Raw genomic sequence first — 25388 nt, 5'->3', positions numbered from 1 at the left:
ATTAACACATTTCAGCAGTATCTTAGGAGTTGTTATTTAACCAGTCACACACGTATGCATATAAAAGTTTTAATAATGTGTGGCTTTCTTTGTTTAGATATTTAAGTGCATATTGTGGAATTATGGTTATCACATCTCTGAAGAACAGATTGTTTTGGGTAACTAAGTGTTCTAGGTAGCTTTTTGTTATGGAATACTATTTTAATTTTAATTGATGGAGCTCATTTTAAAATGTTTTGTGTATTTTACATCCTTAGAGTTTGTATAGCTTGGGGAAGTGTAGGAAAGACTTCTGTTGATTGAATATTCATTGTATGCTGGACTTTGTAATAGACAGTTTTTGTCCTTTATCATTTAAATCTCATCTCTCTGATACTCTGTGTTAGATTTTTCTTGCTGTGACAAAATGCCTGAGAATCATTTTCAAGAGAGGAAAGATTTATTTTGGCTCACAGTTTCAGAGATAGTCCCAGGGTCGGCTGGTTCCATTGCTTTCTGGCTTCTGGCTAGGTAGAAACATCATGGTGGGGGAGTATGTGGCACCTTATAGCATCCAGGAAGCAAAAAGAGAGAAGAGATTGAGGTCCAAGTATTCCACTCAAGGGCATATCTCCAATGACCCAACTTCCTATCAGTTCCACCACCTTCCAGTAGGGTATCAGCTTGGGACCAAGCCTTTGGAGATGATGATCCAAATCATTACACTCTTTTTTTTAAAATATAAGTTTAGAAAGCTGAGAGTAAGTGACATGTTCAAGGTCACCTATCTGGGTAAATCTGGAAAACAGATTTCAAACCCAACCTCCCTTGTTTTTCAATCTTGTTATTTTCTGAATATAGTTTACATAATTTAAGATTATTCAAAGTCAGGCTGATATTATCATGGTGATGAAATTGGAACTGAATAATAAGATATAAAATGCACTGGATTATATTTTCTTCAAAAAGCCATTTTTTGCTCCCCCCCCCTTTTGCATGATTTTATGATTATAAATTTAGGTTCCTCTTTAAAAAATTAGTATTGATACTGAGGTCAGTATTGATAATTATTATTCTGGGTGTTTCTTATTCTCCAGAATATTATTATCACGCTTAGTATTTCTGTATGTTTTATCCTGTGTACGGCTTTTAAAGCCTTAAATCACCAATTTGAATATTACAAATAAGGCTTTTTTGTAAGATTCTCTTTGTGGTAGTTGATCTCCAAAGATGACCCTCAGTGAAGCACATCTTGTGTTGTCACTTTTTCTGATTGAATTTGGTCTGGCTCATGTTGGACATTAGTTAGTAGGAATGAAATGGAAGTGATGGCTGTGTCAGTTCCAGGCCTAGCCATTAAAAGGTAACTTCCACTTACTCTGTTTTGGAGTTCTGAACTGTCAAGTAACCAGTTCAGTTCTCTGCTGGAGAAATCACACGGAGAGACTTCATGAAGAGGAGAGTCTTTGTGTAGCTGTATAGCTTTGTATAATGTTTTAGTCAGCTTTTTTGCTGTTGTGACTAAAAGATCTGACCAGGACAATTTTAGAGAAGAAAAGATTATTTGAGGGCTCATGGTTTCAGAGGTCTTAGTTCATAGAAGGCAGGCTCCATTCCTCCTGGTTGGAGGTGAGGCAGAACATCATGGTGGAAGAATGTGGCAGAGGAAACCAGCTTACATCATATGGGTTAGTCATTGACATGGTAGACTGATTCATCTCTGACATGCCTGTGGAAAAAGAGAGAAAAATAGGGTCTTATGGGAAGTCCTGATTCCTCTTATGTATCTAACTACATGGAATATTAAAGGACATCAGTCTGTGATGAGGGGTTAGACCCTGCCAGGGTCTACACAGGAATTAGAAGAGTAAGAGAGTATATGTATCCCGTCATTAATTGTTGAATTGTAAAGCCCTGTAATCCTGTTCTCTTGTGGACTTTTGCAGTGCTTCAGGTTCTGGCCGGATTCCTAACTTTTCCTTTTTTGAAGAAGGACTGGTGGGTGGTTGGGAAATAGGTAGAAAATATAAACCACAGGGAGAAGTTTCTCCTTAAGTAGTTTCCTTTTATTTGAGCTTGTTTTTATTAAGTTCTTAGGGTGTTCTTTGAAAATACTGCCTTTTTGGGAAAGACAGCTACTACTATTTTGCATTAGGATCATTTATAAGATACTAAGAATAGTATTAGAAGATGATATATGTAAAACTCATAGTCTGGTCCCCGGAATATAATAGATAAATGCCAATTTTTCACTTCTTTAAAGAAGGGGGAAAGGAAAAATTGTGTTGGAAGAGCATGTTTGAGCCAGAAGAAGGAGTAGGATTTAGATGGACTGTTATTGTAGCAAAGCCCACTTTGAGTAGAGGCAAGGAAAGAAGGAAATATGATTATAAAGATAATTTGTCTCAGGAAAGTCTTTAATAGGAATGAGAAGTTCATAATAAATCTATTAAGTAATGAGTAGCTGAATATGTTTTTTGAACAGAAGAGTTACCTAATCAAAACTGAGCCACAGGGAGTTTAATTTGGCTATGATATGTTACAATTGTTAGAATAGGGAAACACTTATCACACAAAACATATTTTGGTGAGTCTTGTAATAATCCAAGTGAAGCTTAGTGTATTTGACATCCCATTCTCTCTTACTTTCAAATTAAGAGACTGACATTTTTATTTTAAATAAATTTTTCGAGGCTGGGTTTGTAGCTCAGTGGTAGAGTGCTTGCCTCTTACATGTAAGGCCCTAGGTTCAATCCTCAGTACCACATAAAAATAAATAAATAAAAATAAAGATATTCTGTCCATCTACAACTAAAAAATATTTAAAAAATAAAAATAAATATTTTAATTTATTTATGTAGCACTTTGGGGTGCACTCATAAAAATCACTACTTTATAACAAGTCTGTTAAATATAAAGGCTGATTGTCTTCCTAAGAGTAGACCCAATTTGACTTTCAATTACAGCTTCTTTGTATTGAAACAGTCTAGTATTTTAGAAGATTCATTTAAGCCTACCATTAGCAATCAGGAATTTCAAATGGTGTGACTCTACTTTGTGTATAACCAGGAACATGAAAAATTGTGCTGTATATGTGTAATATGAATTGAAATACATTCTACTGTCATATACAAATTAAATAAATAAATAAAATAAAAAAAAGAATATTCAGCAATGTAGCAGGCAAGTTCTTTCCTCAAGAGATTTGGAATTATTAATGGAATTATAAAAAGCCAAAAAGGATACTAACTTTTACCAAGGTTTTTTTTTTTGCACTGGAGATTGAACCCAGGGCCTTGCACATGCTTAGGCAAGCTTTCTGCCACTGAAGTACATCCCCAGACCAGGATACTACCTTTTTGATGCTGACAGTTTAGTAATAAAACAAATTGGAAGAATTAGAATTTGCAACTTGTTGAGGTTTGGAAGGTTGAAGATTTAGATGTCTGAAAGCTTTATATACCATATGCAGACATTCTCATCTCATCAAAATGAAGCTGTTTTAACAGATTTCCTCAGGAACCTTCAGGGATCCACTTTTATCATAGTAGCATTAGGCTACTGTGTGTTTTTTTCCTTAATTATTTCCTGGGAATATGCAAATACTTTCAAGTCTTTTAATTTCTAAGATAAAAGAAAATGCAAGAAATTGATACATATTGTTGCCTTGGGGACTAGAAGTTAGTGTTGGGGAAGTCAGAGCAGAATTTGTATCTTTGGAATTTTGTACCATAATAACATCAAGATCTGACAAAGTAAATTAAGATTTTTTTTTCTCATATTCTTTAAGGGGATGGAATGTGGTTAAAAATATTTTTATTCGAAAGTAACGTATGACTTGTATATTAAGGTCATTGTCTAAATATTTTGCAGCTCTTGAAATAAATGCACATTCATAAGTGGTAATTGATGTTTTGAAATTAAAAGAAAATATTACTAGACTCTTAGTTTGACTTCTTTTTTTCCTTCTTCTATTTAGGTTGGGTTTTGAAAACAAAGACATATTTTAGTAGAAATTCTCCAGTTTTATTGCTTGGAAAATGTTACCATTTTAAATATGAAGGTAAGTGCTAAATTTGTAAGACATTTAAAAATCTTTGAAGAATTTATTGTTAAACTTTTTTACTGTTTTATTTTCATATTACTCTATTTCTGGCATAGCTCTGTTAAGTACCTTTATTTTATATAATACATAACATATTACCATATGGTTTGGTTCCTGTTAACTCCTTCAAGATAAGGATCATTGTGGTGAGCCGTTCTAATTAGACCGTGGCCGCCATTAGAAGATGGCGCCGGCTTCCACTGTGGCCTGTGATAAACAACTCCTAATATGGAGAATTGGCATGCAATCCCTTACCACCCTGTGAGAAAGGTCCACGTGGCAGCTTAAGATTGGTATGCTGGAGGCTTTATTAGGCTGTGCTTGAGCGCTCGGCGACGGGTCACTAGAAGATGATACATGTATCAAGGCCTGAATAAACTGCTGAAAGAAGAATCCTGTGTCGTGTTTTCCCTTGCCGGCGAGGGGTCGCGGCAGATCATGTTCTCTTTTGTTATGTCCCTCATAGTTTTAGACTTTCAATATGAGTACTAAATAAATGTTATTTGAATTGATATATTAACATTCTTTATCAGATTGTCTAATAACTTTAAAGTATATGATAATAATAATGAAAGTTTTCACCTTAGTTAACTTAAGAATGATAATTTTTCAAACATTTATAGATGCTTCAGTATCTCAAGTTGACTTTATTTGATGTTTCTGAATTTTCACATATACTCATCCTTTCAGTAATCACCTATAAAAAATTTATTCCACTTCTGAGTTCTGGGTACAATGCTAGGCTCTTTGGAAAATATCTTTAATTCTTACAAGAAGCCTAAAAGATAGACTTAAGTGTCCCTACCTTATGAATGTGAAGCCAGAAGCTGAGAGAAGCTAAATAATTTATCCAAAGTTTACATGATAGCAGAGCTGAAATTTAAACCAAGACTGTCTGTCTCTAACACTGGTGTTCTTTTTACTGTGCATCTGTGCTTGACTTTGTATGTTTGAATGTGTTTCGGTCTGTCTGTCTCTAAGAGAGAAAACAAAGAATGTATTTGAATATATGTTATTGCAAGGTATATTCACTTTTGGTTGACCTATTTTGGTGTATCATTTATCATCAATTTTCTAAAACCTTATACATGGCTTTTAATAATAGCAGTTAACATTTTTCAAGTAGTAATAATAGCCAGGCAGCATTCTAGGTAATTTATATGTATTAACTCATTCAGTTGTCACAACAGCCTTTATGGGTCAGGAGGAAGTTGATAAAGAAGGTGAGTATTTTAGGAAAATAGAATAGGATGATGAAAGCAATTATATATTAGAGGCAACGTTTAGGAAATGGATGTCCACCTTAGTTGTGGTGAGGATGAAGAGTTAGGAGATATCCATATATATGTATTATTTTATTATATAATATATTTTAATGTAATATTATATATATATATATATTTTAAAATTTTTATTATTGGTTGTTCAAAACATTACATAGTTCTTGACATATTTTAATGGGCAGAGGATAGCCATAGCAGTATGATTGGAGTATTAAGAGTATGGGCTTTGAAGTCAAACTTTTCTTGGTTCTGAATCTTGGCTCTTTGTTTTTAGTTGTTACTTTAGACAAGTTATTTGATCTTCCTAAGTATTAATGATACCTATTTCATAGGTGTTTAGTTGTGTGTCTGGTACAGGTAAGCATTCTAAATGATATGATATAAGGAATTTATAAAAAATATGATTAGAATTTTTTAGGGCTTTTAAAATGTTTATTTGTTCTTTTTAGATATATATTTCAGTACAGTATATTTTGGAATATTGTACATATATGAGGTATAACTTATTCTAATAAGGATCCTATTCTTGTGGTTGTACATGATGCGGAGTTACCCTGGTCATGTATACAAATACAAGGATAGATGGGCTGGGGTTGTGGCTCAGTGGTAGCTTGCCTAATATGTATGAGGCACTGGATTTGATCCTCAGCACCACATATAAAACACAAATAAATAGTTATTGTGTCCCTCTACAATTAAAAATATTTTTAAAAAGCCAAATGTGGGCTGGGGATATAGCTCAGTTGGTAGAGTGCTTGCCTTGCATGCACAAGGCCCTGGGTTCTAATCCCTAGCACCACAAAAAAAAAAAAAAGTTTTGGGTTTGGAATATGGCTCAAGTGGTAGCGCGTTTGCCTGGGTTCGATCCTCAGCACCACATAAAAATAAAATAAAGATATTAAAAAGAAGGCCAAAGGCAAGGATAAGAAAGTGTTATGCCTGATTAATTCTACTGTCTTTCCTATTCCTCTCACCCACCTTCTCTTTATTCCCCTTTGTCCAATCCAATGGATTTCTATTCTTTTTCTCCCCACCCTCCCTTGTTGTGGGTTAGCATCCACATATGAGACAGAACATTCTGTCTTTGGTTTTTTGGGACTGCCTTATTTCACTTAGGATGATAGTCTCCAGTTCCACCCATTTTACTGGCAAATGCCATTATTTCATTCTTCTTTATGGCTGAGTAATAGTCCATCGTGTATATACCACATTTTCTTTATCCATTCATCTGTTGAAGGTTACCTAGGTTGTTTCCAAAGCTTATGTATTGCAAATTGAGCTGCTATAAACATTGAAATGGCTACATAACTGTATTATGCTGATTTTAATCCCTTTGGGTATGTACTGAGGAGTGAGATAACTGAGTCAATCTAGTTTTTTGAGGAATCTCCATACTGCTTTCCAGAGTGGTTGCACCAATTTGCAGTCCCACCAGCAATGCATAAGTTAACCTTTTTCCTATATCCTTGCCAACCTTTATTGTTGCTTGTATTCTTGATAATTGCCATTCTGACTGGGGTGAGATGGAATCTCAGTGTAATTTTGATTTGCATTTCTCTAATTGCTAGAGATGTTGAACATTTTTTCATATATTTTGTGACCATTCATATTTCTTCTTCTGTAAAGTGCCTGTTCAGTTTCTTTGCCCATTTATTATTTATTTTAATTTTTTTGATGCTGTTTTTTGAGTTCTTTATATATCCCGGAGATTAATGCTCTATCTGAGATGCTGATGGTAAAGATTTTCTCCCATTCCATAGCTCTCTTTTCATGTTCTTGATTGTTTCCTTTGATGTGAAGAAGCTTTTTAGTTTGATACCATCCCATTTATTGATTCTTGATTTTACTTCTGGTGCTTTAGGAGTTCTACTGAAGAAGTCAGTTCCTAAGCTGACATGGTGGAGATTTGGGCCTACTTTTTCTTCTAATAGGTGTGCCCAGGGTCTCTGGTCTGATGCCTAGGTCCTCAGTCCACTCTGAGTTGAAGTTTTGTGCAGGGTGAGAGATAGGGGTTCAATTTCATTTTATTACATATGGATTTTCAGTTTTCCCAGCACCGTTTGTTGAAGAGGGTGTCTTTTATTTAGTGTGTGTTTATGGCACCTTTGTCTAGTATGAGATATCTGTATTTTTAAAAAAATATTTAACAATTCAAGATTTTTAAAAAAAATTTAGTTGTAGGTGGACACAATACCCTTATTTTATCTATTTTTATGTGGTGCAGAGGATCAAACCCAGTGCCTTAACACGTTAGGGTAGTGCTCTACCACTGAGCCACAATTGCAGCCCTGAGATATCTGTATTTATGTTGGTATGACTCTGTGTCTTCTGTTCTGTTTCACTGGTCTTCATGTATGTTTTTGTGCCAATCCTTGCCATTTTTGTTACTATAGCTTTGTATTATAATTTCAGGTCTGGTGTTGTGATGCTTCCTGTCACTTTTCTCATTAAGGATTGCTTTGGCTATTATGGGGGTCTTATTTTTCCAAATGAATTTCATGACTCCTATTTCTATGAAGAATGTCATTGGAATTTTAATAGGGATTGCATTAAATCTATATAGTGCTTTTGGTAGTAGGGAGATTTTGACAATATTAATTCTGCCTATCCAAGAACATGGGAGAACTTTCCATCTTCTAAGGCCTTCTTCAATTTCTTTCTTTAATGTTCTGTAGTTTTCATTGTAGAGATGTTTCACTTCTTTTGTTAGATTGATTCCCAAATTTTTTTTTTGAGGCTACTGTGAGTGGGACATTAAAACCATATTTTGATTTTAATTTGCATCTTTTTTGGTAAAATTGAGCATATTTTCATTTGTTTATTGGCTATTTGGATATATCTTCTATTAAATTGTCTTTGTTTTTATTTTTGATTTATAGATTTTTCTTTACATATTCTGGATATAAATCCTTATTTTGGAGATATGTATAGGAAATGCTTTTATCTACTTCATTTACTTACTTTTTCACCCACTTAATGATATCTTAATTTTTAATTTTAATATAGTCTAGTTAATATTTTTTACATCTTAAATAGTGCTCTTTGTGTTCTGTTTAAGAAATCTTTGCTTATTTAAAGATGTGATGTTTTTCTCTCCAGGCCCACTAAAGGGCATCTTGGGCTACATTGGGGACCAGGTTGTCTCCTGTAACTGTAACAATGATATTCCCTCCTATTTATTTATTTAGTTTTTTGGTGGCAGTGGGGTTTACCACTGAGCCACATCCCTAGCCTTTTTACTTGCAACTTTCCTGCTTCAGCCTCCTGAGTTGCTGGGATTACAGGCATGACCCCTTCCCCACTCTAGCATCTTTGATGTTGATGCTGGCATTGCCCTCCCTTAATTACCACCTTGTCAAGCTCATTTCCTTGTTTGACTGTGAATTTGGTTTTAGCAATAGGGTGGTGAACTTTATGGTCCACATGATCTCCAAGGAATAAGAGCCTATGGACCACATGCCTCAGCAAGAAAAGAGATGGGGAGTGGGGGTGGGAGGGGGGCCCAGCTGTTAGGGAGTTTCTGTCCTAACTCAGTCCCCCAACACAACGAGAATCTCTGCTCCTCCCAGTTCTATCCTGGACCCCCTGAAGAAGAGGAGGAGGTTAGGAAACCCCATTTTCATGTACCCTTGGTAAAGTTCACTGTATGTTTCCTAACCCCTACAGAAAAATGATTTCTCTCCAAGTTATTTCAAAGCCGTCATTTATTTGTTTATTTGTATTCCTCTATGGTTGTTTTTAAGATCAGCTCCTTTTCTTTGGTATGGATTTCATTTTAATCTGCTTGAAATTTATCTCTTAAAAATCTGTAAAATATTAGCCTTTTTTCCCCTTAGGTACTGGGGATTAAACCTAGACCTTGTGCATACTAGGCAAACACTCTATCACTGAGTTACATCCCAAGGCATTTTTATTTTATTTTAAGACAGACTTTCTAAATTGTCCCGGCTGTCCTCTAATTTGTGATCTCCTAGTAGCTAGGATTATATAGTAGCATATACCATTATTCCTATTAGCCATTTTTTATAATACCTGTTCCCCATTCTTTCTATTTTCTCCTTCTGCATATCTGATAAATCTTCTGTTAAATATTTCTTCATTCTCTGCAGTTTTTTGTTTTATATTTTCCATTACTTTGTCTCTCTGTGCTATGTTCTTTATTTCTTATTTCTGTCCTAATTATCTCCTGAGTGGTCACAATTTGCAGTTTAATTCTACACCAAGTTTTTGTATTCAGTTTTTTTTTTTTTCAAGTAGTTTAATTTGGTTCTCACCTGCTCACTTTTAATAGTCTGATTTCTGTTATTTGTCCAACTTTTGATATCCTTTTGTAAATATATGCATGATTATTTTATATCAAATAATTACAGTAACTGTACTCTTTGAGGGTTTGTTTTGCCATTTGTTTTTCATCAATTTTTTCTCATAGTGAAATAATTATCATATTTCTCATGATTTTTGATTGTGGTATTAATTAATTAAGCCTCTGTATTAATAGCAAATCTTATGTTTTTGTTTCTTGGCTTTCTCATTCTTTTTTTTTCAATAATTTTTAGTTGTAAATGGATCTTTTATTTTATTTATTTATATGCTTTTTATTTGTGTATCACATTTCAGAGAGCTTTAATATGAATATCCTGAGCCAAATGAGGTTAAAGATACTTTCCATTATCCTTTCATCAAATAATTGATTATATATGGAAAAGGATGTTATTGTTAATAATAGTAATATGTCTTATATTAGTTATTTCCAGTGTTTAAAACGTTTCAGGATTCATTCTCATTTGATTTTCATAACAGCCTGATTAGGCAGAGTAAAATTAATCTTCCTTTTAGATGAGAAAAAATATTAGAAAGGTTGTTATGTAGTCCATAACTTAAGACAATAATGCTAATATATTGCCATTATTGATATTTCTTTGCCTAACTTAAGACTATAGTTTGTATTTTTATTTTGTAGATGAAAATAAAGTGTTACCTTCAAAATCAGCATGTACAATAGAAGATCGCATAATTGCAGGAAATGTAGAAGAATTTCGGAAAGATTTCATTTCTAGAATATGGCTGACCTACAGGGAAGAATTTCCTCAAATAGAAGGCTCATCTTTGACAACAGATTGTGGTTGGGGATGTACGTTGAGAACTGGCCAGATGCTACTGGCTCAAGGACTCATACTACATTTTCTTGGTAGAGGTAAATCAAATCTCTGTTGCTTTTAAGTGTGAGCTTCAAGCTTGCATACTCTGTAAAATTCCCTGAGGTTAGTTTTCGTGACTCCCTGATGTTTTCTAAAGTTGTAACTGACCTAGCATATTACAATTTTATTGAACTAGGCCATACATGTCTTCTATGCACACTTTCAAAATTCTTTTTTCAAATCTTTAGATAAATGTGACTGTTATTCTTGTCACTACTGTGAATTGTTAGTTCCAACTAGTAGGTTTTGGATTTTTTGGTAGTTATTATTTATTTCCCTTTTAGCATAATTCTTAGGTATATCTCCATTTCAGTAAGTCTAGGCAGGTTAATATCTGTAACTTTGGAGAATAATTAGTATCTTTTAAATCTGGAGTTTTCATCTTGGTTTATTTTCTCTTTATGTATCAATAATGCTTTGAATTGTTTATCTTCATAAATATGACTATTAAGTTAATTAGGCATATTATCAATAAGATCATCATGATTAATCTTTAAAGCCTTCTAAAATGTCATTGTGTAACTTGCATCTTTTTTTCCTAATATACCACCTTCTATTAATACATTTAAAAAATTTTTTTAGTTGTTGATGGACCTTTGTTTTATTTATTTATATGTAGTGCTGAGAATCTAACCTAGTACTGCACACATGCTACCACTGAGCCTCTATTAGTACATTTTTTAATGGACAAATGTGTATATTGGAAAGAGGATTTTATTTTACGATTTAAGGCTCTTGTCTCCAGCTATTACTAAATACTATCATTTTTTTTTTTTTTGGTACTAAGGATTAAACCCAGAGGTCCTTAACCACTGAGCCACATCCTCAGCCACAAAATTTTTCAAAGTGTTAGACAGCCAGACATGGTGGCGCACACCTGAAAGCCCAGCAATTTGGGAGGCTAGGGTAGGAGGATTGCAAGTTCAAAGCGAGCTTCAGCAACTTAGTGAAACCCTAAGCAATTTAGTAAGATCCTGTCTGAAAACAAAAAATAAAAAGGGGTGGGGATATTGCTTAGTAGTTAAGTGCCCCTGGGTTCAGTTCCCAATACCAAAATACAAAAACAAAAAAAGTGTCAGACAATATCCCTGAACTTCATTGCAAATGTTTTATAACCCTTATGTAGAGATTATTGATGAGATGATTTAGAGAGAATGTTTATTTAAGAGTTCAGTGAATAAAGCAAGGAGAAAAAAATTTTAAGCTAACCTTCTGGGATGATGTATTTGTAGTCAAGGGCAAGGATTAAGAGTATTTATCATAGTCCTTACTAGATCTCTAAAGCTGTGACTTACTTTATTAACTTAAAATGACATATATATTTAGTGACTAGTTTATTAAAAACAGTAAAGTAATGGATATATTTGATTTTTAAGAACTTTTATTTTCCATGGCTTCATTTATTAAATTAGCTTCATGTATGAGAGAATTGGTATTATTCTCTAAACAATAATTAAGTTATTCTGAAGGAATATATAGAAAAAATATTTTATATAAAGTTTAAAATTTCTGTGGAAAGATTTCTCTTTTAATATGTAATCAGAACAAATGCACTTTCTAAAGATATTCATGAGTACTATAAATGTTAGTGCATGTGCTTATTGAGTCAAGACTGGATATCTGATAAGCAGTCTGGTAATTAAATACAGCACTGAGCTGGTAAAGAAAAGAAAAAAGAGCAAATTGCAGAATTGTACATTTGTTCCTGAGTTTAGTATTTTTCTTTTGTCTTTTTGTAGTTATTTTGATTATGGGTAATATATTCCCAGTTTAGAAAATTTGGAGATTATAGAAAAAGTCCTGAGAATAATATGACCACTCACATTTAAACATCATTGAAGAAGAGATTGTCTCTACCCATACTTTTGTTTGTTTTTCTTTTGAAAGCAGTTTCATTGGGATATAATATTCATACCATAAATTCACTCATTTAAAGTAAACAATTTAGTGGTTCTTAGTATATTTACAGTTCTGCAGCCGCTACTATAATCTATGTTTAGGGCATTTTAATCATCCCCAGAGAAACCTTACACTCATTAGCAGCCATTCCCAGTATCTCTTCATTAGCAGCTGTTTATGTACTTTCTGTCTCTCTATATTTGTGTATTTCTGAGTTTTCTGTTTTAGTTTAATAACCTGTATGACTTTAAATGCTACACATTTCTTTTAATAGAATTGTTAAAGTCTGTCTATTTAAAAGATCTGAATACCTTTCTTTGGAATTACTATAGCTTGGACCTGGCCTGATGCATTGAATATTGAAAATTCAGAGTCTGAATCATGGACTTCCCACACTGTAAAAAAAATTACATCATCATTTGAAACATCGCTTTCAGGGGAAAGAGAACCTGAAACTCCAACAATTTCTCTGAAGGAAACAATTGGGAAATGTCCTAATGATCAGGAGATGCAAAATGAAATTTTTCACAGGAAAATCATCTCTTGGTTTGGTGATTCCCCATTGGCTGTCTTTGGCTTACATCAGTTAATAGAGTATGGAAAGAAGTCTGGGAAAAGTGCTGGAGATTGGTATGGGCCAGGTGTTGTTGCTCACATTTTAAGGTAAAATTATTTAAAAGTCTTTGATCTTGTGACAGAGGTTTTCAGGCTTAGAGATACTGAATTTTACTATGCGTATATATAAATTGAAACTTTTAAAGTCTATTATAAGAATGTTCATAAAGGAGATTTCATTTGCTAATATGCTAGTTACATTTATCTACATACAAATTTTTCATTTCTTGCTCTTGCTTTTGTTTATTGTTGCTCATAGGTACAGATATTCAAGGTCTCTTTCTAAATAAGTTCTCATTATACCACTTTATTGAAATGTTCAAAAAACTAACATCTCTTTCAATCTTAGGACATGAACAATGTTTTAGATTTTTTTTTTGTTTGTTTTTTGTTTTTTTTGGTAACCTGGGGGCTGTAATGTACTGATGGTGTAATGAAATATCAAGAGCTAAAATTGATGTTTTCAACGTTTCTTTGCACACACATCAGATTCTTGTGAATTGTAAATCTATGGCACTATTAACATTATAATTATAGTAAAAGTAAAGGGTATTCAGGATGGTTAGAAAAAAGTCCAAAGTCAAATTTCATTATACTTTAGCTTTTACATGCCATTTATTTGAATGTTCCTTTTTAAAATATTGTATTATTTGTTGTATGTCCCATTGTTATTATAAACTAAATCATCAATATATCATCTAAGTGTAGTATGTTAGAATACATTTTCTCCATTTATAATCATTTATAAATTTGAAGTTATTACAAACCATTTTTGCATATTATAATGCTTTTTTATTTTGTAGGTCATATGCTTACTGTTGAAAGAGTATTTACCTAATGTTATTTATTGGATTGTTAATGTATAAATTTTAGCTTTGTAAGACATCATGTAAAAGCCTAAACAAAAAAGCATAGTTTCTGGGCTGGGGATGTGGCTCAGGCGGTAACGCGCTCACCTGGCATGCACGGGGGCGCTGGGTTCGATCCTCAGCACCACATAAAAATAAAATAAAGATGTTGTGTCCACTGAAAACTGAAAAATAAATATTAAAAACTCTCTCTTTCTCTCTCTCTTCCCCCACCTTCCCTCTCTCTCTTTAAAAAAAAAAAAAAAAAAAAAAAAAAAAGCATAGTTTCTTCCCTTAAAGATATGTTCCAGGGCTCAATAAACTTTATCTGCTAAATGTCAAATAGTAAATATTTTTGGCCTTGCAGATATTATAAGGGTTCTTCTGCCCAGTATTTTTCTTTTTCACTTAATTCCTTAAAACTATGAAAATCATGCTTGCAGTATATAAAGAGGCTACAAGTTGTGTTTGGCCTATGGGCCATCATTTGCCATTTGCCAATTCATCTTTTATACTAAAGATACAGTTAAATAAAAATATTTGTATTTCCCCAGTTTGCATAATTTTCTTTTTCAGATAAGTGACTTTTTTTTTAACACCTGCAGCATTGAGAACATTACACTCGAGATTTTTTTTTTTTTTTTTTTTTTTNATAGAAAGTAACTAGGATTCATAAAATGTTATTACAGTTTTTAGATGGAACATATAAATAAAGCACAAAAACTGACACAAATTTTTGAAAAAGGAGCTTCTTCTCAATCAAAACAAGGAAGGAAAGATATTCAGATACCAGTGTTCTTTACACATGAATTTTAGTTATAAAATTTATTCTTTAAAGAACAATTTGCTTTGATGAAAAAGAAAAGATAATACAACATTACACTCGAGAATTTTTTTTTTTTTTTTTCGTACCTGGGATTGGGCAGACAAGGTCTCACTGAGTTGCTTAGTGCTTTGCAAAGTTACTGAGGCTGGCTTTGAACTCAGGTACTCCTGTCTTAGCTTCTTGAGCTGCTGGGATTACAGGTGTGTGCCACCACGCCCACTTTAGAGAGATTTTTTTTTTTTTAATGTGCAGTTTTACCCAATAGAATTCTAAGATTTGAGATTAAGAATTCATTTGTTCAGGTCATACATGTTTTCTTCTTCCTCTTCACTCCTTTTCTTCCCCTCTTCCCCTTTTCCTTTTTTTTTTTTTTGCTTTGCTATGTTGGAGATCAAACCCAGGACCTCATGCATGGTATGAGCTACATTCCCAGCCATTTATATAGATTTGGTTGGTTTTTGTTTGTTTTGTTGTGAGATGAGATATCACTGTGTTGCGTAGGCTGGGTTTGAACATGTAAGCTCAAGTCATCTTCTTGTCTCAGCCTCCAAAGTAGCTGGAAATATATAGGCTGAGCTTCATACAGGTTTTAGAAACGAAGGGTGAAAGACTATTTAAGGAATAGAAAAAAAAAAAAACTTAAGTATACCAGAGGACAAGCACAATAATTCATTCCAAGTCAGTAATTTTAAGTTAATGTGAAGCAAACCTTGAAGCACATCGTAATAGCAATGGTTAGAAAACATTTACTGTAGCCAAGTAAGTAGCTGAGAGAAATCAGTCTTGGGATGGGTAGGAGGTGAAACTGTACATTCAAGAATTTTTAAAATGTATTTTTTTATGTATGCTTTGGTGTTCTTTGAGTAATTTAGTGTAATATTCAGCTTTGTAAAATTAACCTGATTTCTGTTGATATTCACAAGTCATTGACTTTGAAGTGAATGCTGAGGAAACAGTAAAAAATGAATGGGTTCTACCTTGAGTAAGCATATAAACCTGAGCCTCTTAATCAAGAGAACCAGTAAGTAAAAATGGGTAGAACAGGGGGAAGTTGTAGTTTCCCATGTCAGAAATCATTATCCAAATGATAGTTCTGACAGTAGACATATAGGTTTAATAGGTAAGTCAGAAAAATGGTGGCTTTTTCCTTCCTCTTAACTAAATCTTTAGTTACCAACCAGAAATGCTATTTAGGATTTTAAAGGATAATGTTTATTATTTTTTTAGAAAAGCAGTCGAAGAAGCAAGACACCCTGACTTACAAGGAATAACTATTTATGTTGCACAAGATTGTACAGGTAAGGAATGTATAAGATACTAATTTTTAATTTTTATTTGTTTAGACCTTTCATGTATGTTTAGCTCATCTGTCTTCCCAGTTATATTATAAATGATAATGAAAGTTTAGATACCATGTGTTATACATTTTTGTTCCTACAGAACATGCTACATATAGGAGGTATTCATTAAATATTTTATTAAATATATGCTATAATTTATAATATTAAAATAAATTTTCCAAAACAAATTCCAGTATTTAAAATGACTATTTTAAAAGACTTAAACTTGAACTACATGTGTTTTAAGGAAAGAAAATTTTGCGTTTATTTTAGAGGAACTATATGTTTTTCACAGTGCTTCAGTAAATCATCTAGTAATGATATAACTATTATTTAGATTTTTTTGTTGTTTGGGGTCTTGTGTTGATCAGTGTCTATAGTAATTTTGAAACTTTGTTAGGAATGAAATAGAGTCCTTAACTTTCTAATACAATAAAATAAGCCACATCATGCTATTAAGTTTATTTTTGACAAAAAAGCAATTAAGAGAGTAAAAATATTAATGTTTTGTTAAAGTTAATTATACTACAATGATATTTAATATGTTTAAGATTACTCTAGCTATTGTAGAAAGATTGGTTGCCAAATTATATATGCATTTTTTTTGCTGTTGTTGGGGTTGGGGAACTGGGGATTGAACCTAGGGCTTTGCCAATGCAAGGCAAATGGGCTTTTCCACTGAGCTACATCCCAGCCATATACATGCATCTTTTTTTTTTTGGTGGTGTTGGGGATTGAATCCCAGGACCTTGTGCATAAGGCAGGCACCCTGCCAACTGAGCTATATCCCAGCCCCTATAGATGTAATTTTTTTGGCCTTTTGTTAAGGATAATTTCCTTTTAAAAGAAAATCATAATTAATAGCCATTTAAAAATGAAAGTGATAATTTTTCAGATGAGCATATACATTTTGAAGGTACTGTGTTTGTTTTTCATGTAGGAGGTTTTATAAATAAAATTTGCTATGTTAAGACCTGTAAACTGGATGGGCACAGTGGTGCATGCCTATAATCCCAGTAGTTTGGGAGATTGAGGCAGGAGGATCAAAGCCAGCCTCTGGATTGGTGAGGCGCTAAGCAACTTAGCGAGACCCTGTCTCTAAATGAAATACAAAATAGGCCTGGGGATGTGGTTCAGTGGCCGAGTGTCCCTGAGTTCAATCTCCAGTAAACCCGCCCCCCCCCCGAAAAAAAAAAGACCTGTAAGTGTCAAGATGTGCTTAAATGACTAATCATAAATAGATTTATGAATTGCTTTCTGTTCTTTTATTGGTATCAATCAGCCTTGGTCTTTATTCATTATATATAGTTTCTTAATTAAGCAAACAATACAGAGTTTCTCATTATATGAGTGGTTTGTAGTAGTTCTTTAAATTTTTATTATTCATGTTCAATGGATCTTATTTATACCTCATACTTAGTGTGAGGTAATTCATGTTTTCTGTTCCCCTTCAAATATTTCTATCAAGATATTCTACAAACCCTTCATATTCATCCTGTTTAAAATGAAACTATGATTTTCCTCTGTCTTACCTGCTTTTACTTTCTATTTTCTCTTAACAGAGAGGATCATATACAAAGGTTATTTAAGGTAGAATTCACTCATTCTTGGATGTTTATTCATCATTCTTGTCTAGCCAGTCAGCAAAAGCAAAAATGTTCCTGAAATCTATTCTTTTTCCCTCTCATTGATTTAGATCATACTTTATCTATAACTTGGACCTTAACTTGATCTCCCTATCTCTCTTCCCTTTTTGATCCTCTGATCAAAAGACATTGATCATGTTCCTTGATTTAGAAAGACCTGCAACTAGTTGCCCACAAACTTTAGTCTCAGATTATCTTAGCATTTAAAGCACACAAAGTCTTGTTCAATTTGTCCCAACCTACATTTCCAGTATCGTTTCCCAACACCGTCTTCCATACTCACTACATTAATGTACTGTCAATCTTCAGGCTATTCTTAGGACAGGCTACTATTGTCTCCTTTCCATGCCTCTGTGCATATTAATTGCCTCTATGTAGAATGGCCTCTGTGTTTTCTTTTCTATGACCAAGATACCCAATATGAACAATTTAGAAAAGGAAGAAGTTTATTTTGGGCCCATGGTTTTAGAGGTTCAGTCCATAGTTAGTTGACTCCACTGCTCTGGGCCTGAGGTGAGTCAGAACATCATGGCAGAGCAACAGTGGAAGAAAGCTGCTCAGCTCATGGTACAGGGTGAGGGGTGGGTAATGCGTGCTTGCCTGCAGGGAATCAGGGACAAAATATAATCCCCAAGGACACACCTCCAGTGATGTAATTCCTTCTGCCATACCTCACCTGCCTATAGTTACCACCCAGTAATCCATTCAGATTATTAATCTATCAAATGGATTTGTCTACCTAGTAGGTTATAGTTCTCATAATCTAACCATTTCACCTTTGAATATCCCTGAGTTGCTTAATGTATGAGCTTTTGTGGGGAATTCCATATTCCAAACCATTACACCCTTCTTATTAGAATGTCCCTTGTGAACTTTAACTTGTTCTTTAGAAACACACTTAAAGGTTATGCTTTTTCCTAATTCTCATCAGGCAGAATTAGTTTATTTTTCCTCTGTGCTCTGTAACATTTTAGAAATACTTGTGTTAAATGTTGTACTTGTGATTCACTTGTGATATTGCATTATAATTATCTGTTTCTCCTTGTAGATCAGTGATTCCTGAGAGGGTTAGAATAAGGGTATCAGAATCATTTGTGTGCCTCTGTAACAAAATTGAACTGTGTCTTAACTCTTATATTGGAGGTGGAGGAAGAACACATAAACAATTGAGCTAGACACTTTTTTAAGTCAAAACCTTGTCTAGCATAAAACACATCAGTAAATGTCAGGGCCTCAGTAAATGTGTATTCAGTGAAAATAAAAGGTAAGAGGCAATTCGATAAGGCAGAATTATTGTGACATTTTTCTAGCTTTGGTTTAGACAGACTATGGGAAATGAGGCTGGTGATAAGAAGAATTCTATAACTGATTCTAAACTTGGTATTTAAAGGAAAGTATAGGACAAAAGCAGCAGATTTTCTTTTTCTTTTTTTAAAATGTTTTACTTGTCGATGGGTCTTTATTTTATTTGTTTATTTATATGGGGTGCTGAGAATCGAACCCAGGCCTCACACATGCTAGGCAAGTGCTCTACCACTGAGCTACAACATCAGCCTCCAGAATTTCGTTATCAGCTCTTCTGAGAAGAGCGCAGAGTGAGTTTGGTTAAACTGATAGGTAGTGTGGCTGGTGAAGTGACTTTTGTGTTTTGTAAGTAGCAACTATTTGAATAAATGTATTTTGAACAAAAGTTTGTCTATATTTGTTTCCAGAAAATTCTTCTATTTTCTTTTGAACTATTCCACCTAGGCTCTCACTGCCCCCACCAAAACTGCTCTTATCAATAATTTCATCTTGGTAAACCCAGTGGTCACTTCTCAGCCCTAACATTAGTTTGCCACCTGCATTTGGTACAGTTGATGACTTCCTCCTCCTTGTACCATTTTTGTTACTTGCTTTTCAGAACATTGTTCGACAGATTTTCCTTTTAGCTTCTGTCTATTCCTTCACAGTCTCCTTAGTTGGTTTTTTCCTCATCTTCTTCATCTTTAGAAGTATTGGTGTTTTAGTGCTTAGACTTTAGATTTCATCTCTGTTTCTGTCTACACTGATTTGAATATACCCAGTATTGTGACTTATCAATATAATCTATATTCTGGCGATTCCCAGATTTATAGATTCATCCTGGTACCCTCCCTAAATGTTAAACGCTCCTAACTGCCAACTCAACCTGCATGTCTAACAAGCATCTCAAACTAATCATATCTAAAACTCAATTTCCAGTTCTTCTTCCTTTGTTTCTTCTTTCTCTGGTCTTTTATGTTTTTGTAAGTGGCAACCATTTCACTCTTTTGCTTCGACCAAAACCCCTGCAAGACACCTGAGTCACACTTTTTTCTCTCTTGCATCTTAACATTTAATAGCAAGTCCTTACTTTATCTTCAGATATTTGAAACAGTCACTTTGTACTTCTTCCACATGAATGTCCCCAAACCATTCTTATTTTTACAGTGACTGCCTTTGCTCAGGCCACCATCATCTCTTCCTGGAAAACTGTAGTGACTTTCTTTATAATTGTTCTCTTTACTTCAGCTCTCACCCCTACAGTTTATTATCAACACAGAAAGCAGCCTATTAAAAAGAGTGAGTCAGATTGAGACACTCCATTCTCAAAAAAAACTTCTCAGTAACTTACTATCTCACTCAAAAACTGGTCTTTACAATGGCTTTCAAGACTTCTTCTAATCTGTAACGCTGTTTCTTACTGCTGTACCCCTTGCTTGCTTCCCTCCAGAGGCATTGGCCTCCTGTTCTAAGGACATGCTAGCTGTTTCTGCCTTAGGACCTTTGTGCTTGCTGACATTTCTGTCTGGAAGGCTTTCCTTAAGTCTTGACTCAAATGTTGTTTCTTATAAGACTTCCCTGATACCTGATTTCAAAATTGTCCCCACCTTAGCATTTCCTATCCACTTTTCTTTATTTTTCGTTAAAGCACCTCCAGCATCTGACATATTTTATATTTTACCTTTTAATATCTGTTTCCCCCATTAGAGCATATATTCATAGAGGACAGGAATTTGTCTGTGTTTTACCTACTGCTGAAGTTCCAGTGCCATATAGTAGCTACTCAATTGGTATAAATTGAATACATACATTAATGAGGTAGATATTTTTAATATACCAAGATCAGATGACTGGCCAATGTGGGGGCAGGGGAATTAGGGTAAAAATCTTCTGAAAATCACTTTTCTAAAATTGAGTATGTATTCTTTATGTTTTCCTCAGTTTACAATTCTGATGTAATTGATAAACAGAGTGCTTCCATGACCTCTGATAATGCAGATGACAAAGCTGTTATTATTTTAGTTCCTGTTAGACTTGGTGGAGAAAGAACCAACACCGACTACCTAGAGTTTGTGAAGGTATGAAATAAGTACTCAATTTTCTTAAGTCAGTTCTAGCTGATATGAAAAATATAGGTGGCCTTTCTACTAAATGGGTAGTGATGATTTTACAGTTTACATTGTAAAGTTTGATATTAGAGATTTTAAGTCTCAATATTGCAAGATCAGATATGAGTGTGTGACTGTGTGAAAAATAGAGTGGTCTCTGACAAAATGAAAATCCTTTTAATATTTGTAGCTAATCATAGAGGCACAGATATGACAATAATCAAAATGTGAAAGTGGCTACAATTTCATTATCATGATTTTTTTAATACCTTTATTTTATTTTTTAGGTGGTACTGAGGATTGAACCCAGTGCCTCATATGTGCTAGGTTAGTTCTCTACCACTGAGCTACAACCCCAGCCCCTCCATTATCATGATTTTTAAAATATGTATCTTAGTTTAGATCAGGTCTCACTGAGTTGCTTAGTGCCTCGCCATTCCTGAGACTGGCTTTGAACTTGAGATCCTGTCTCAGCCTTCTGGGCTTCTGTCACTGTGTTCCTATGCCCAGCTAGTTTATTCTTAAAACTAACAAATCAGTGGTACATACCTATAATCCCAGCTACATAGGAGGCTGAGTGAGGCAGGAGGATTCCAAGTTTGAGGCCAGCTTGGACAACTTTGTAAGACCCTGCCTCAAAATTAAATCAAAAGAGCTTGAGAGGGCTGGGATTGTGGCTCAATGGTAGAGCGCTTAGGTTCAAATCCTCAGAACCACATAAAAAATAAATAAAATACAGTAATTGTGTCCATTTATAACTTAAAAAAATATATATAAATATATATATATATATATATATATAGGGGGTGCTTAGGATGTAGCTCAAAGGTAGAGTGATTGTCTAGAGGGCAACAGGCCCTGGGTTCAGTCCCCAGTACTGCAAAAAAACAAAACAAAACAAAAAACCAAAACAAACCCAACAACAACAAACTAATATACTATTATCAAATTAATTATTGAAACAAAAACTGACTTTTCTGCCAGTACTCTGTTATAGTTTGTTTTCCTGTGCCATCATGAAGTCAGTGAGAAGTTAGATTATTTATATGGATAGAAAAATGAAGATAACATGGGAGCTTTCAAACATTGCTTTTTTCATATTAATCATTTAAAAATCTGTTATGTTTCAAAGTATGTATTTTGTTTCTTGTACCGAAAGTTAACATTATCTTGTTTTGGGCACCAAGACATTCTATTGTGATTAAATAACTCTTGAAATGTTTAGTTTCTGATTAAGATTATAGTCTTTATATTATTTTCATAGTTTCAATAAAATTCTCTATTTTTTAGGAGTCTATTTTCAAGGTCTGAGATGAAATTCTTCTTTGAATGGAGTGTTATGGGATATAGTAATGTTGAAATATAGTCATATAGTCTCTATCTGTCTTTTATGATTCAGTAATAATTTGTTCCTTACATGAAGCTAGTATTCCATATCATGGTCCATATTATAGGTGGATCATCTGTGCTCAGGCTAGACTGTGCCAGTTCAAAAAATCTGGAGCAGCTCCTTTCAATACTTGATACATGGAAGTCTTATAGCTGATACGTTGGATTTTATTTTTTTCTCCACATTTTTTATTAGTGTATTATAGTTGTACATAATGGTGGGATTTGTTGTTATATATTTGTACATGCACACAATATAGCAATATAATTTGGCCAATATCCATCCCCCATAGCAGTACCCCCTTCCTCTCCTCTTCCAGCCTCCTCCTGCTCCCTTTCCTCTGTTCTAATGATCTCCCTTAGATTTTCATGAGATCTCCCCCACCTTTCTTTTCCTTTTTCTTCTCTAGCTTTCATATATGACAGAAAGCATATGACCTTGATCTTTTGAGTTCTGCTTATTTTGCTTAACGTAATGGTCTCTAGTTTCATCCATTTTCCTGTAAATGACACAATTTTATTTTTCTTCATGGCTGAATAAAACTTCATTGTGTATGTAAAGCACATTTTCTCTATCCGTTTATCTACTGATGGATACATAGGCTGGTTCCATAGTTTGGCTGTGAATTGTGCTGCTGTATACATGGGTATGAACATATTTCTATAGTATGCTTACTTTTATTCTTTAGGATAAATACCAGGAAATGGTATAGTTGGGTTATATGGTGATTCCATTCCTGGTCTTTTGAGAAATCTCCATACTGATTTCCATGGTGGTTGTATTAATTCACAATCCCATCAACAGTGTAAAAGTGTTCCTTTTTCTCCACATCCTCTCTAACATTTATTATTATTTGGAGTCTTGATGACTGCCATTCTTACTGGTGTAAAATGATTTGCATTTGCATTTTTTTAATTGCTAATGATGTTTAATATTTTCATATATTTGTTGGCCATTTGTATTTCTTCTTTTGAAAAGTGTCTGTTTAGTTCATTTATCCAGTTATTAAGGGGGACATTTGATTTTTGGTATTAAGTTTTTTGATTTCTTTATATGTTCTGGATATTAATCCTGTTTGGAGGGTAACTAGCAAAGATTCTCTCCATTCTATAGGTTCTGTCTTCACATTCTTTTTTTTTTTTTTTTAGTTGTCAATGGACCTTTATTTTACTTATTTACATGTGGTGCTGAGAATTGAACCTAGTGCCTCACATATGCTAGGCAAACACTCTACCACTGAGCTACAACCCCAGCCCTCTCTTCACATTCTTGTTTCCTTTGCTGTGCAGAAGCTTTTTATTTTGATGCTATTCCATTTATTAACTCTTAGCATTATTTCCTGAGCTTTAGGGGTCCTATTGAGAAAATATTGCCTGTGCCTTTTTGCAGCCCTTCTAGGAGTTGTGTAGTTTCTGGTCTAAGCCCTAGGTCTTTGATCCATTTTGAGTTGATTTTTGTGCAGGGTAAGACATAAAGATCTAGTCTCAGTGTGTGTGTGTGTTTATATATATACACACACACACATATACAGTTTTCTCAGCACCTTTTGTTAAAGAGGTTTTCTTTTCTCCAGTGTTTGCTTTTGGTACCTTTGTCAAGGATCTTTGACGATATCTGTATGGGTTTGTCTCTATGTCTTCTATTGTGGATTTTCTTAATAGTTACCAAAACTTTGGAGGCATACTTGTTATTGATAGTAACAATACTATATATGGAGAGAACAAAAGAATCCCCCAAATATAAGTGGGGTTTTGATGTCTGACATGGGCTCTTTAATAGATATTTGAAAAATGTCAAAAGTTCTGGACCACTTTACCTGGTAGGTCTTGTAGTTTTGAAACTTTTGGTTCTGGCATCTGACAAGGTCCTTCTTGCTGTGTCCTGTTGTGAAGACAGACAGACATGGAATGACATGTCAGAAGAGCAGGAGAGAAAGAATCCTTCAAGCCCTTTTTATAGCAGCATTAATCCATTCATGAGGGTGGAGACCTCACTACCTGAACAAAGGATCCCACCTCTTTTTTTTTTTTTGGTTCATCTCTAGCTGAGTTCTAACCAAATTCTTTCTGTCTTCTCACTACTGTGAGAAGATTAGAGACTGATGAAATCTTGAAAGTGATTTATTTGGCCAAAGTCTGGTGGAGTGAGCTTCTGATGGCTTGCAACCAGATGTGAAGTCTTTGCTGCTTGCTGGTATTGATAGCATTTATCATGGCCACACTGCCTAATGTTCCCAAGTAATTCATGGGAGTCTGCATTTACAGTGAAACAAGCCACTTAGATTGTTGTTAAAAGTTTTCCTCAGTACCTAGCATATGGGAGTCACACAATCATTATTGTTAACTTTCATTTTTATAATACTTTCCAACTTCCAATATTAATTTATCTCATTTTACCCTCACAGTAGAAACTGGATTATTTTTATAAAATAGAAAAGATATAAAATAGTTAAGTTCAAGTTCAGATAACAAATTGGTAGCAGACCTTAGAATTTTCATTGTTTTTTTTTTTCAAATTTTCCCCTAAAATAATTTTAAAAAAGGTTCGAAACGTAACATTTCCTTGGACATTTGTTCATTTGATTTATACCATAATCCACTAAAATGAGAGAGCAGTGACTATTGAGACATTTAAAATTTTCAATTATCAGGTAAAAGTGTCTGAAATGGTTGAGTGAAGTAGATTATATGGTAGGTGTTATGCTTGGCCAGAGGGGGTGGTTGATCAAAAGCCAAAATGAGAGCATGTAAAGAGGTGTTCTCTTAGAAGTGAAAAGGTAGTGTGTCTATAGCGCTAAAAGAAAGATAATCATCAACATTTCCTCCTGTTCTTCCTTCTCCTCCTCCTCCTTTTTTTTGGTGGTCAGC

General features: G+C 34.0%; 1 protein-coding gene across 8 annotated transcripts in view; it reads left to right on the top strand.

The window, feature by feature from the left end:
- Window positions 1-25388, top strand: part of Atg4c (autophagy related 4C cysteine peptidase) — a 96164-nt gene that overhangs the window by 30171 nt on the left and 40605 nt on the right. For all 8 annotated transcript variants that reach the window (XM_015484918.2, XM_015484917.2, XM_048815255.1 and 5 more), the window contains 5 exons: window positions 3959-4042; window positions 10328-10561; window positions 12797-13127; window positions 15981-16051; window positions 20965-21101. In XM_015484918.2, the coding sequence (XP_015340404.1) occupies window positions 3959-4042; window positions 10328-10561; window positions 12797-13127; window positions 15981-16051; window positions 20965-21101 (857 nt within the window). The remainder of the gene's footprint in view (window positions 1-3958; window positions 4043-10327; window positions 10562-12796; window positions 13128-15980; window positions 16052-20964; window positions 21102-25388) is intronic.

Source organism: Marmota marmota, unplaced genomic scaffold (assembly GCF_001458135.2).
Source record: "Marmota marmota marmota unplaced genomic scaffold, marMar, whole genome shotgun sequence".
Taxonomy (NCBI): domain Eukaryota; kingdom Metazoa; phylum Chordata; class Mammalia; order Rodentia; family Sciuridae; genus Marmota; species Marmota marmota.
This window is presented reverse-complemented; position numbering and strand designations above follow the sequence as displayed.